Source organism: Spodoptera frugiperda, chromosome 24 (assembly GCF_023101765.2).
Source record: "Spodoptera frugiperda isolate SF20-4 chromosome 24, AGI-APGP_CSIRO_Sfru_2.0, whole genome shotgun sequence".
Lineage (NCBI taxonomy): Eukaryota > Metazoa > Arthropoda > Insecta > Lepidoptera > Noctuidae > Spodoptera > Spodoptera frugiperda.
Window position 1 is genome coordinate 1,324,237 of NC_064235.1, and position 12,515 is coordinate 1,336,751.

Here is a 12,515-nt window from a genome sequence, read left to right on the forward strand (position 1 = left end):
GACTATGGTACGGTGTCTATAGATGGATTATATTTATTGGTCTACTACCAAGTAGGCGCTTGCCCGCTATCTCGTCTGATGGTAAGCGATGATGCAGCCTACAATTTAAACAACCTATTGCAACACGAGCGAACCTATTAACGGGAGCAACTCATGATTTGAAGCCACCCAAATTGTACCCATTGGGAGACATGCTAAATTAACTAAAAACAACTTACATAACGGTTAACGGTAAACGGTTTCCTCACGTAAATATACTACGCTGGCCAACGAGCAGACGGGTCACCTGATGGTAAACAATAGCCGCCACCCATAGACACTTGAAACTTCAAAGGCGTTACAAGTGCGTTGCCGGTTTTTTGGGGGTTAGAAATTTAAGGGTTGTTGGGGAATCGGGGATTGGGAAGATTGGGGGTAATTGGGTATCTGGTAATCTCACACACACAACGCAAGCGTTGTTTCACGTCGGCATTCTGTAAGATTTATATTTCGATCTATGCTCGAAAACAATGAAACGACTTCCACCACCTTGTGTGAGGATATCTCTCTCTCTCTCTCTCTCTCTCTCTCTCTCTCTCTCTCTCTCTCTCTCTCTCTCTCTCTCTCTCTCTCTCTCTCTCTCTCTCTCTCTCTCTCTCTCTCTCTCTCTCTCTCTCTCTCTCTCTCTCTCTCTCTCTCTCTCTCTCTCTCTCTCTCTCTCTCTCTCTCTCTCTCTCTCTCTCTCTCTCTCTCTCTCTCTCTCTCTCTCTCTCTCTCTCTCTCTCTCTCTCTCTCTCACTCGAGAGAGACTGAATGAACATCACCCTGTTCCTACTCCTGCTTCGAGCCGGAGTCACAGCAACCCGCTAGGTCTTACGCTGCTCAAGACAGACTGCATACCCTGAAGATCGCTTCCTATGGCGATCATCGGAAAGGTCACACACACGATGATTTTTACAATAATACAAAAGTATTTCTTAGAATATTGTTATATTTCACTTGAGTATTATGTGTACAAAGTTAAAACTTACATGTAGGTATAAGGTAAATCAATTTCCTTGTTCTGCAGTCATTCTACAAGTAGGGTAGATGACTAATTTTTATTTCAATGTCCGTCTTGTAGATTATTTTAAAACATTAAACACGTATTTTTTATTTTCTTACGGAAACAAATACTTTCGAAGATATATCGATTTGAAATATCGCGTGACGTCACTTCTAGGTACGTTTTATACGTAGAAATGATGTATTTTGCTTTCTATCCTAAACTTTGATTCGTTTTATCTAAGTATTGTTATCTTATATGACAAAATAAAAAAAGTACGTGTCTAATATTTTCCATTACCTAACTGACGGACTAAATAGATTTTTAATTTTCATACCCCGTCATCATTCCTATTATGGCGTGGCAAACAATCCAGGAATTATACCCTTACCGCCGTACTCAGAGTCATTTAATGGTTACTTAACCCAGTCCTTAGCAATAGTTTTCAATACAAAATCGTTACTAAGGAATAGTTTAAGTAATCATCAAAATAATGTCTTTGAGTGCGGCTAACTGCCGCGCTACAAATATTTCTAAATGAACATTAAGAATCTATATCTATACTATACTAATATTATAAAGCTGAAGAGTTTGTTTGATTGTTTGTTTGTTTGAACGCGCTAATCTCCGGAACTATTGGTCCGATTTGAATAATTATTTTTGTGTTGGGTAGTGCATTTATCGAGGAAGGTTATAGACTATAAAACATCACGCTATGACAAATAGGAGCCAAGCAGAGCGGGTGAAACCGCGCGGAAGTAGCTAGTCCCAAATAAACCCACTAATTTTGAATTTACCCAGAAACACAGAATCAAAAATGTTTCTCCCGCACTTTGGCCCACCAGCTCCTGCGTTGACAATCAGAGGCATAAGATGGTCAGCCTCTCCCAAAGGATGACTCTCATACCCCCCCTTCTCCTGCTCCCAAAACACTATTCTCTTTCTCTTCCCCTCATCCCCAGTACACACTTCATTCAAAAAACTATCAAAATCTTTATTAACAATGTCTTTTTCAACATCAGGTATTGCTTTACGAAATTCTTTCATATTGTGGTAAGATAGTCCTGATCCAAATATGGCGACTCCTTCTTTCCTGAATTGATACAAGACTCGTCCTATTTCGTAATGTTGTGCCGCGTTTTGGTTCTTCAATATAGAGACTTGTATGATGGGTATATCTGCCTTGGGGTGAATCAACATCATCGGTATGAAGACGCCATGGTCCCAGCCTCTTTGGTCGTCCAATCGGGACGCGATGCCCGCGGTTTTGAACGCTTCGTGTATTCTTGTCGCTAATACTGGATCGCCTGGAAATAGGAAAAAAAAACTGGTATTTAAGTTAAATCTAACATTAGGTAAGTAGCTTTTTCATTAGACTTTAAGTGTGGCAGAGCCATGCTTCGGCACGAATGAACAGAAAACCGACATGAAACAACGCTTGTGTTGTTTCGTTGTGTGAGTGAGGTTACCGGAGGCCCAATTTCTCCCTTTCCCAATCTGCCCAATCCCCGATGCCCCAACAACCCTTAAATTTATAACCCCCAAAAGGCATCGCACTTGTAACGCCTCGGGTGTTTCGAGGCGAGAGGAAGCGTCAGACTCTTACTAACTAAAAACCATCCCGTTCCTACTCCTGCTTTTCGAGCCGGAGCCCCGGTAAACCCGCTAGGTAGTCCGTAGCTCCGGGTCGGACATCAGTCCTATTGGGCTCCATCTGTAGTGGTCCATCGAGACGCATGCATAACGCGAACGCGAACTGGTTCTTTAACTTTAGTACGAGTTTGTTTTACGTTTAACGAAAACGAAACGTTCAGCGCTCTAATTGATTGGCGCGAATGAATCTACCAATCAGAACGCCGAACGCGCTCTCGTTTTACGTAAAATAAAGTCATACTAAGACCTCTAGTCGTCAGCCGTCCGCAGACCCAAATAATACCTACTTAGAGAGTCAAACTTACATCCGGGTTAAGCTGGTCAGAAGTTAATGAAAATAAATGCTAAAATATGCACCCAGTATCTAAGTAAGTAGGTAATAGAATTCTAAAACATTTTTGTTTACGTCACGCCTTTTTTCCCCGATGGAGTAGGCAGAGGTGCACATTACAGTACGTAATGTCGCTATACAATGTACACCCACTTTTTCACCATTTGTTTAAGTAGTCCCATGTAATAGGGGGTGAGCCTATTGCCATATACTGGACACAATTCCAGACACCGTGCTACTACTGAGATTTTTTTCGAAAAACCGAAAAAAGCCCAGTAATGTTTTGCCCGACCCGGAAATCGAACCCGAGACCCCTTGTCCAGCAGTCGCACTTGTGACCACTCGACCAACGAGGCAAATAATGAAAATAAATGCTAAAATATGTACCGAGTAAGTAATTAAGTAATACAATTCTTAACACTGACTGCAATTAAGAAAATTCGGTCAAGAACATTAAAATTCATTCTGATTTATTTATAAAACGAATCGTGATTTCTAGGTGATTGCATGTTTTGTCGGCATAAGGATTGATAAATTATTAATTATTGCAACGACTGCACGGTTGGTGCGGTGGCTGAGCAACCGGCTGCCAAGTAACGTGTAGCGGTTTCGATTCCCGCACGGAGCAACTCTTCGTGTGATCCACAAATTGTTGTTTCGGGTCTGGGTGTCATGTGTATGTGAACTTGTATGTTTGTAAACGCATCCACGGCACTGGAGAGAATCCTAGCGTAGGGCAACGTTTTATTATAATAAAAATACTTTTCTGTCTGTCTGGAATTATGCCCAGTATATGGCAATAACCTCACCACCTATTACATGGGACTTATAACACAAATGGTGAAAAGTGTGTATACATTGTATAGCGGCATTACGTGCCGTAATGTGCACCTCTGTCTACCCTTTCGGAGATAAAAAGGCGTGACATTGTGTGTGTAATTAATGTAATGCCAATACGATATCAATATTATGACAACTGTTATCTCTTACAATGAGGACAGTGACAAACAGAATCAATCACTGTAAAATAAACACTGCAATATGGTAGATGACTAATTTTCATTTCAATGTCCGTCTTGTAGATTATTTTAAAACATTACACACGTATTTTTTATTTTCTTACGGAAACAAATACTTTCGATTTTAAATACCGCGTGACGTTACTTCTAGGTACGTTTTATACATAGAAGTATTTGCTCCCACTCCTAAACTTTGATTCGTTTTATCTAAGTATTGTTATCTTATATGGCAAAATAAAAAAAACGTTTCTAATATTTTTCCATTACCTAACTGACGAACTAAATAGATTTTTAATTTTAAATATCATAAATGATATTTATTTTTACAAATGTAACTCTTTTACACGTCAATCTCTTAAATAACTAGATGGGGCCGGCATTTCCTATCGGACTACTCTGAGAAGAAATGCCGAAACAAACTCAGAGGTCATAGTCTCTTTTAAAATCCAGACAAAATCAATTAAGAGTCGGAGAATCATCCCTATTTTCAATTAAAAAGCAAAATAAATGAATAAAATTATTACCTGGAGCGTTGTACTTTAGTTCATAACTTTCCGGTGGAAAATTATAATAATCATAGACCAAGGAATGTCGTTCCGCAGACGATATAGTGACCACATCCTCCTCCCTATGCGCCGTCACCACCACTATGGCCCCCAAACGACCCAAATCCACATAATTCGAGACATTTCTCAACGCGTCAGCGATCTCCAAATTGTTCTTCTCACCCAAAACGGGGTACGGACCGCCGCCATGATTTAAAAACAGCGATGGCGCGAAATATACGTCCTCCATTTTGATTTGTGTTATAAAATTGAATATAATCACTGTTAAGATTATTTTATTTATCGTCATTATTCTTATTTAACTACGTAATATTATATATTATACACACTACACGATGTTATCTTTAAATGAGTAAGTAAATACTGTTTTGTATAGTCATTCTACACTCTGCATTTGCAACAAACTTACGTTTTCCGTTGTCAGTGGCGCTAGTTTCTTCGCAAAAGATGTCCAATGTTGACATTTTTGTTTGGAACTTTTATTAGTTCTAAGTTTTGCCGTCTGCATTTGTAAGTTTGTGGTATAGTCATGATCGGAGTAGGGTCTGAGACTAGCGCTTTTATCCAGGGTTTTCTTTGAGAAATATATTTTTTTTTTTATGGTAAAGTCGGTAAACGAGCAAACGGATCACCTGATGGTAAGCAATCGCCGCCGCCCATGGACGCTTGAAACACCAGAGGCGTTACAAGTGCGTTGCCGGCCTTTTGGGGGTTAGGAATTTAAGGGTTGTTGGGGAATCGGGGATTGGGAAGGAATTAAACAGTCGTGTAATGAATAATCCATTGGATCAAATACTAACTGCGCGACAGATGAGCACAGGTCTCGGGTCTCGATTCCTGATGACTACAGGAACAAGAACCTCGCACCGTGTTCTTTTTTTCGAGTATCTCTCGATTGTTTTCGAGTAATGCTTGATTGTTTTTGAGTACCTAATTCTCGATTGTTTTCGAGTAATGCGATAATGCGCGTAATGCGAATCGACACTCGATCGTTTTCGAGCGACGCTCGCCAGTAACACTTGGCCTGACCCGGGAATCAAACCCCTTGTGCGGCAGTCGCACTTGCGACCTTGAGGATTCAGTTATAATAATGAATTACTAATAATAGAATCCTCTAGCTTTGCTACAAGAATGAATTATTGATATATTTCCTGTTGTTTACCTACAAGTTCTTACCTATATTTATGTGAATTATTCATATTTATACATATACAATAAATAATATTTTATTACATGCGTGATTTTATTACTGATTCATTTAATTATCTATGCCACGCAAGAAATACATAGGAATACTAGGTATTTATATAATTATAATCTAGAATCTAGATTGTCTGCGCACAATGTATAGGGTGACTGGTAATTAGTGAACGATATTTAAACACGAGATTGTACTCATGATTACAAACAACTTTCCCGAAGAAACTTTTTTGTATACTCATTAGTTTTATGTTACAATATCAAAACAAAATTTCGCGCGAGCGCGTGCTTTTCAGTCGCCCTATATGTATAAGACTAGATTTAAATAAAAAATACGTAGACATCCTGAGATTTGGGTTCGCTGCACCGGAGTGATGCCACGGCCTCACAGATAACCGACGGAAGCCCAAAAATCTCTGAACACGGATCACCGACAATCCTCAAATTCAAAATTCCCCAAAAAGTCGGCAACGCATTTGTAACGCCTCTGGTGTTTCGGGTCTGGGTGTCATGTATATGTGAACTTGTATGTTTGTAAACGCACCCACGACACAGGAGACAATCCTAGTGTGGAGACACATAATTTAAAAATAACCATACATTTAAAGACTAGCTAGTCATCCTGCCATTGAACACAGTTTTATCAATTTTGATAAATAATTGTTTTTAATTTTCACATGGATAATAATTATGGTTGCATTACATTGCAAGATAACGGGTTGACCGCAAGATAAGCACTATAGCAAATTAAAAAACAAATAGGTACCTATCTACTTATGACTACAGTCCTACGAGGCAGATTAGAATAAATATTTTTGTCACTCACCATCGCTCTCTCTTTCCGCGGATATACCATACCCGACAAAGGGACTATACATTTGACAGAGACCGGGCAGCAGCGCTCTCTGATAAACGGATACATAGATCACCAATGATCTCAAAGCGCCCGTCATCACAGTCGGGAGTTGGTGCAGCGGCCAACGCGCGTGTTCTCATATGTATCAAACCGGTAAACGAGCAGACGGATCACCTGATGGTAAGCAATCGCCGCCGCCCATGGACACTTGAAACACCAGAGGCGTTACACTTACAAGTGCGTTGCCGGCTTTTTGGAGGTTAGGAATTTAAGGGTTGTTGGGAAAACGGAGATTGGCAAGGGGGGTAATTGGGTCTCCGGTTATCTCACTCACACAACGCAAGCGTTGTTTCACGTCGGTTTTCTGCTCAGCCGTGGTATCACTCCGGTCGAGCCGGCCCAGCAGTGCCGAAGCATGGCTCTCCCACACTTAAATTTGTAGGCGCATTTTGATTAAGCGTGTTCAACCCTTGCCATATGAACATGGCCTAATAGCACAGCAGCTGTGCTATTAGCTGCTAATAGTCTGTCAGTGAAGCTAGGTGCTCATTCCAAATTGCCTTGTTGGTAGATTGGCTGAAAGTTTGATCAGCAGGTTTGAAAATCAGTTGCGCGCGGGCGCGTGTTATCGTGGTGATTTCGAACCGGTTTAACCACTTGCGCTCGACCGTGCAGTTGTTTAATTGTATAGAAATGCTTATCAGTAATGGATAGTTACGAACAACAATATGAACAATCAAGTGAGATAGCTATTGAGAATAATGAAATAGAAGCGTGTAGTGGGACTATTAGTAATTGTGAGAATATGGAGATATTAGGAGAATCTATGCCAATTAATGGAGAAATTGAAGGAGTAAGGTGCAGTAAAAGAACTAGACAGATGGATCATGACGAAATGTGGACAAACATAACGAGGCGGGGTAAACGTTTTGCCCGAACAAGTCTGGTGTCCGATGAGATTAGAGTACCCGAAGATAAAATTGAAGTCAGTATAACCTCTGTTGAGAAAATACCAAAACAGTTTGGACTTGCCAAGTTACTTAAATTAGAGAACATCCCGGACATTACAAACATTAAATATATTAACGCATTCAAAGTTCTAATCCAATTCAATAATGAAGAAAGTGCAAATAAATTAATAGAATCCAAATATTTTAAAGAAAACGGTCTAAAATGTCAAAAAACTCTAGAGATAAAAGAAAGCTACGGCGTTATTAAGGATATAGATTTAGATTTATCGGACGAATTAATATTGGAGAGTTTAACTTGTGATACTGAAATAACAGGTATTAAAAGATTAAAACGCCGTAATACAAATAGTGGCCATTGGGAACCTGGAGAAGCTGTCAGATTAACTTTTAAGGGGTCCTCCTTACCTACCTATGTATACATATTTGAAACTAGAGCAAAAGTTAGTCCCTATCAGTTTCCTGTAACTCAATGCTCTCGGTGTTGGAGATTTGGGCACACAGTTCGAGTCTGCTCATCTATCAGAGAGATATGTCCTAAATGTAGCCAGTCTCACCCCAACTGTGATACTGTAAGCTATAAGTGTAATAACTGTTCCGGCAAGCACATGGCACTGTCTCGTACATGCCCAATTTATTTAAAAGAACGGAAAATAAGAGAGTTAATGGCAGAGTTTAATTGCACGTATAAACGAGCTCTAACACTTTACGTCCCTCCTGAACCAAATAACGTACAGAAAGCACAAGGAAGAATACAAGAGACGGAAAGAGAATATCAGGAACTAAGTCAAAGTACAAGCACAGGAAAAGATTCTACATCACAAAATAAAGACACATATGCTGACACACTTAAGAAAGCAAAGAAGAAGGCTACTATAACACAGAAATACAATAATAAAAAGGGGGATCCGAAGAGAAAACAGAAATCAGATACAATGTTTAATTGGACGACATTGACAGATAGTGATTCCGAAATATCACAGGAAGATACAGAGAAAGTGGCTGAATTAAATAAGGAAAAGAATAACAGTAATTGGAAATTGGTGTGGATTAAATTAAAGGAAAAAATCTGGAACAGCGAAGCTTCTTTGGAGAATAAAGTGATGGATTGTGTGAAGGTCTTATTTAATTGGGTTTCATCTTTCATCATGGAGTTTATAACAGAAATACCTCTTATGTCCAAAATTAAAAAATGGATAGTTACAACAGGCACATAAACCTCAATGTGTTACAGTGGAATGCCCAGAGCTTACAATCAAAGATGACGGAATTTGAAACTTTATTAAATCAAGAAAAAATTCATATAGCTGTAGTCAGTGAAACTTGGTTTGATCCTGAAAAGGCTATCAGATTGAGTGGTTATAATATATACAGAGCAGATCGTGATGATGGTTATGGTGGTGTGGCTGTTTTCACGCATCACTCCATCAGAGCTACACAGTGTAATGTCAATCTAACAAACTCACAAATAGAAATTATTCATATTAAGCTGCACAACTGTAGCCATCTAGAAAACGTCGTTTCTATTTACTGTCCCTCATCTGTGAGGACAAGCAGAAGTGACTGAGATCAAGTATTTTCAGTAGCACAACATAAAGCTCTTGTTGCCGGTGATTTGAATGGCCACCACTCAAATTGGTCTTCCAGAACAGATACAAGAGGTAACCAGATTTTTGATTCAGCAATGGAGAGCAACCTTTGTACTCTCAATGATAACACTCATACACGTATTAAATTAGTTAACGGAGCTTTACAAAAATCCTCCCCAGATACAACCTTTGTGTCAACAGATTTGGCTTTAAGATTTAAATGGCAGGTCATGAATGAAAATCTGGGGAGTGATCATATGATAATTAAAATCAGCTTACAAAATAATAAATCAGATAGTTTCAAAAAACGAAGAAATTTCAAGAAAGCAGATTGGCAAAACTATAGCCGGACGATAGAAGAACAAATAACAAACTTAGAGTTGCCTTTAGATCACCAAGCCGCTTATAATCAATTCATAAATATTTTAAACGCTGCAGCTGATGAATATATTCCCACGATTAAGCAGTGCACTAATCCTCTTCATTCAGACAAATTCATACCAAAGCCATATTGGAATCAAAATCTATCGCATATTGTTGCACAAAGACGACTAGCACTAGCTACTTTCAGAAGAAATCCCACCCCACATAATCTTGAAGTTTTACAGCTAAAAGTGAGTGAGGCGCAAAGACTTATACGACAAGCCAAAAAGGAATCCTTCCGGTCATTTTGCACCAGCATCGACAATGTGACTTCTTCTGCAGAAATGTGGAAGCGCATGAAATGGGTCAAAGGATACAGATCGTCTTCATCCTATGTTGATCAAAGTAAAGCTGAAACATTGTTGCGAAGTCTGGCCCCCGATTACGTTTCACCACCAACTCCTACATTCACGTCGTGTAACTCTCAATTGTGTATACCGGTTTCGATACAGGAAGTAAGTAATTCAATTAAAAATACGGATTCAGCCCCGGGACAAGATAATGTATCTTATTCTATGATTAAATATTTGCCTTACAATGCTAAAATCATGCTAACTTCCCTGTACAATAGGTTTTTTTATCCGGATTTGTTCCAGAGCAGTGGAGAAAGGTTAAAATTGTTCCTATACCGAAACCGGGTAGTGTCTTGGGCTCAAGTGAAGGTGTTAGACCTATTGCTCTCATATCCTGTCTTTGTAAGATATTTCATACCATTATTACACGTAGACTTGAATGGTTCCTTGAGAAGAATAATTTACTATCTCATGACACTACAGGTTTTCGAAGATCCAAGTCATGTTATGAAGGACTTTCTAGGTTGGTTACACGCATTCAAACAGGTTTTTCCAAAAATGTGGCAACGGTAGGTTGTTTTATAGACATTGAAATTGCTTACAACAATATAAGTCTAACGACTCTTTTAGGCATTTTGGATGACATGGGTGTTGGTTCTATCCTTTGTGAATATCTTTGGAGGTATCTTCATCAAAGACACCTATTTATTGAACTGCAAAATAACATCCTAGTATCTCGTATTACCGGTACAGGCATAGCTCAAGGAGACCCCTTGTCCCCCTTACTTTTTAATGCAGCCACAAGTAAAGTTTGTAGAAGTATAAGTAACGTTTACGTCTCACAATACGCGGATGATTTTGTGGTGTATGACATGCAGAGGAAATTATTGGATTCTGTAAGTCACATCCAAAATGCATTAGATATTTTTCAAAGTTTGATGACAGAATTAGGTTTGAATATTTCCCACAAGAAAACAAAGGTGTGCATTTTTAGTAGGGGGAGGAGAAGGAACGCTATTCAACTAACTGTTGATAATAATCCTATCGAACAAATTAGTTGTGTTAGGTATCTTGGTATGTGGTTAGACAGTTCCTTAAAATGGGGTAAACACATAAATGAAGTTCGGGAAAAAGTCAGTCGCTATTTAAATATTTTTAAAATACTAGCTGGGGCGGAATGGGGTGTACATCCCGTACATCTCAGAAGGTTATACATCGCTTTAATTCGAAGTAGGATGGATTATGGTTGCTTTTTGTACGAAAATTGTGTAAACAGCCACCTCCAAAAACTTGACAGAGTACAAAACCAGGCAATGCGGGTAATAGGGGGATTTATTAGAAGCACACCCATCCACGTCATGGAAGCTGAGCTATGCCTGCAACCTTTGACAATTCGAAGATTGTTTCTTGCGTGTAAGTTTTACTTAAAATCGAGGTCTGATTGTAATAATATTCTTATTAGTATATTAGAGGAGCTGTCTGACCTTTGCCATGGATTGTCCTGGAGAACTAAAAAACTACCAGTTTTAGTAGATGTCCATAGAATGTACTCAGAAATTCCTCTGTATACTAGTTCATTATTAAGTATTTATTTCCTGGACACTTGGGTAACCAATGTAGATCTAACTAATATAATTTGTGATACGGTTGACGGTATAAATATGGCAAAAAGGTTAATTAATATAAATGACCTCCGTAACAAGTGTGATAGAATGATAGGTGATAAGTACAATCAATATTATAAAATATTTACAGATGGGTCCAAAAATGGGTCAGACTTGGGAGCTGCTTTTTTTGATTTTCAACTTAACGTTAAAGCCCAGTTTAAAATTAATTCTCAGATTTCTATTATGTATTGTGAACTTATAGCTATTTCTGAAGCCTTGTCGTATGTACTTAATATCGATCAGAATAATTTTGTTATATTTTCGGATTCAAAAAGCAGCCTCCAACACTTGGCTCGAATACCTTCGACTCTTCGAGGGTTACCGATAGCCATGCATATTTTAGAAAGCATCCGCAAGATGCAGTTTCTGAATAAAAATATATCCATTCAATGGATACCCTCTCATATTGGTATCATGGGTAACGAGGTAGCAGACACAGCGGCCCAGCAGGCGTCTTACGAAGGGATTATTTACACATGTACACCGCTATACTCAGATTGGCAGGGTCATGTTAGAGAACTATGCAGGCAAAGATGGCGTGAATATTTTGATGAGAGGTCTCGACTTAAAGGTATCTGGTATAATACTATCCAGCCTGAACTGCCTCGATACCCATGGTTTGAAGGTAGGGAGATAGATAGGAAATATGTGGTGGCTTTATTGCGAATGCGATCTGGTCACATCCCATCCAACAAATTTAAATACTTAATGGGTAAAAGTACCTCTCCAAACTGTCAAGTTTGTGGAGTAATAGAAGATATCTATCATGTTCTGATGGAATGTGACCGGAACGTGCAGGAAAGACACTTCAAATCGTCTGAATTTGAAGTAGGAACTTGTAACAGCATCTTAGCTGTTCCTCTGTCAGAGGATGCTAGGATTCTGTGTCGACTTCTAAATGTAATTTATGAGTAGCAGGGATATAT

At 39.0% G+C, this 12,515-nt stretch overlaps 1 protein-coding gene across 1 annotated transcript; it reads right to left on the reverse strand.

Moving 5' to 3' along the window:
- Positions 1 to 952: 952 nt before the first annotated feature.
- Positions 953 to 4,959, reverse strand: LOC118278628 (uncharacterized). The gene is made up of 2 exons (XM_035597927.2): positions 4,552 to 4,959; positions 953 to 2,331 (listed from the first exon to the last, which is right to left on the reverse strand). Exons 1-2 carry the CDS (start codon positions 4,880 to 4,882, stop codon positions 1,787 to 1,789), a joined length of 876 nt encoding a protein of 291 aa, XP_035453820.2. The 5' UTR covers positions 4,883 to 4,959; the 3' UTR covers positions 953 to 1,786.
- Between the last annotated feature and the right edge of the window lie 7,556 nt (positions 4,960 to 12,515).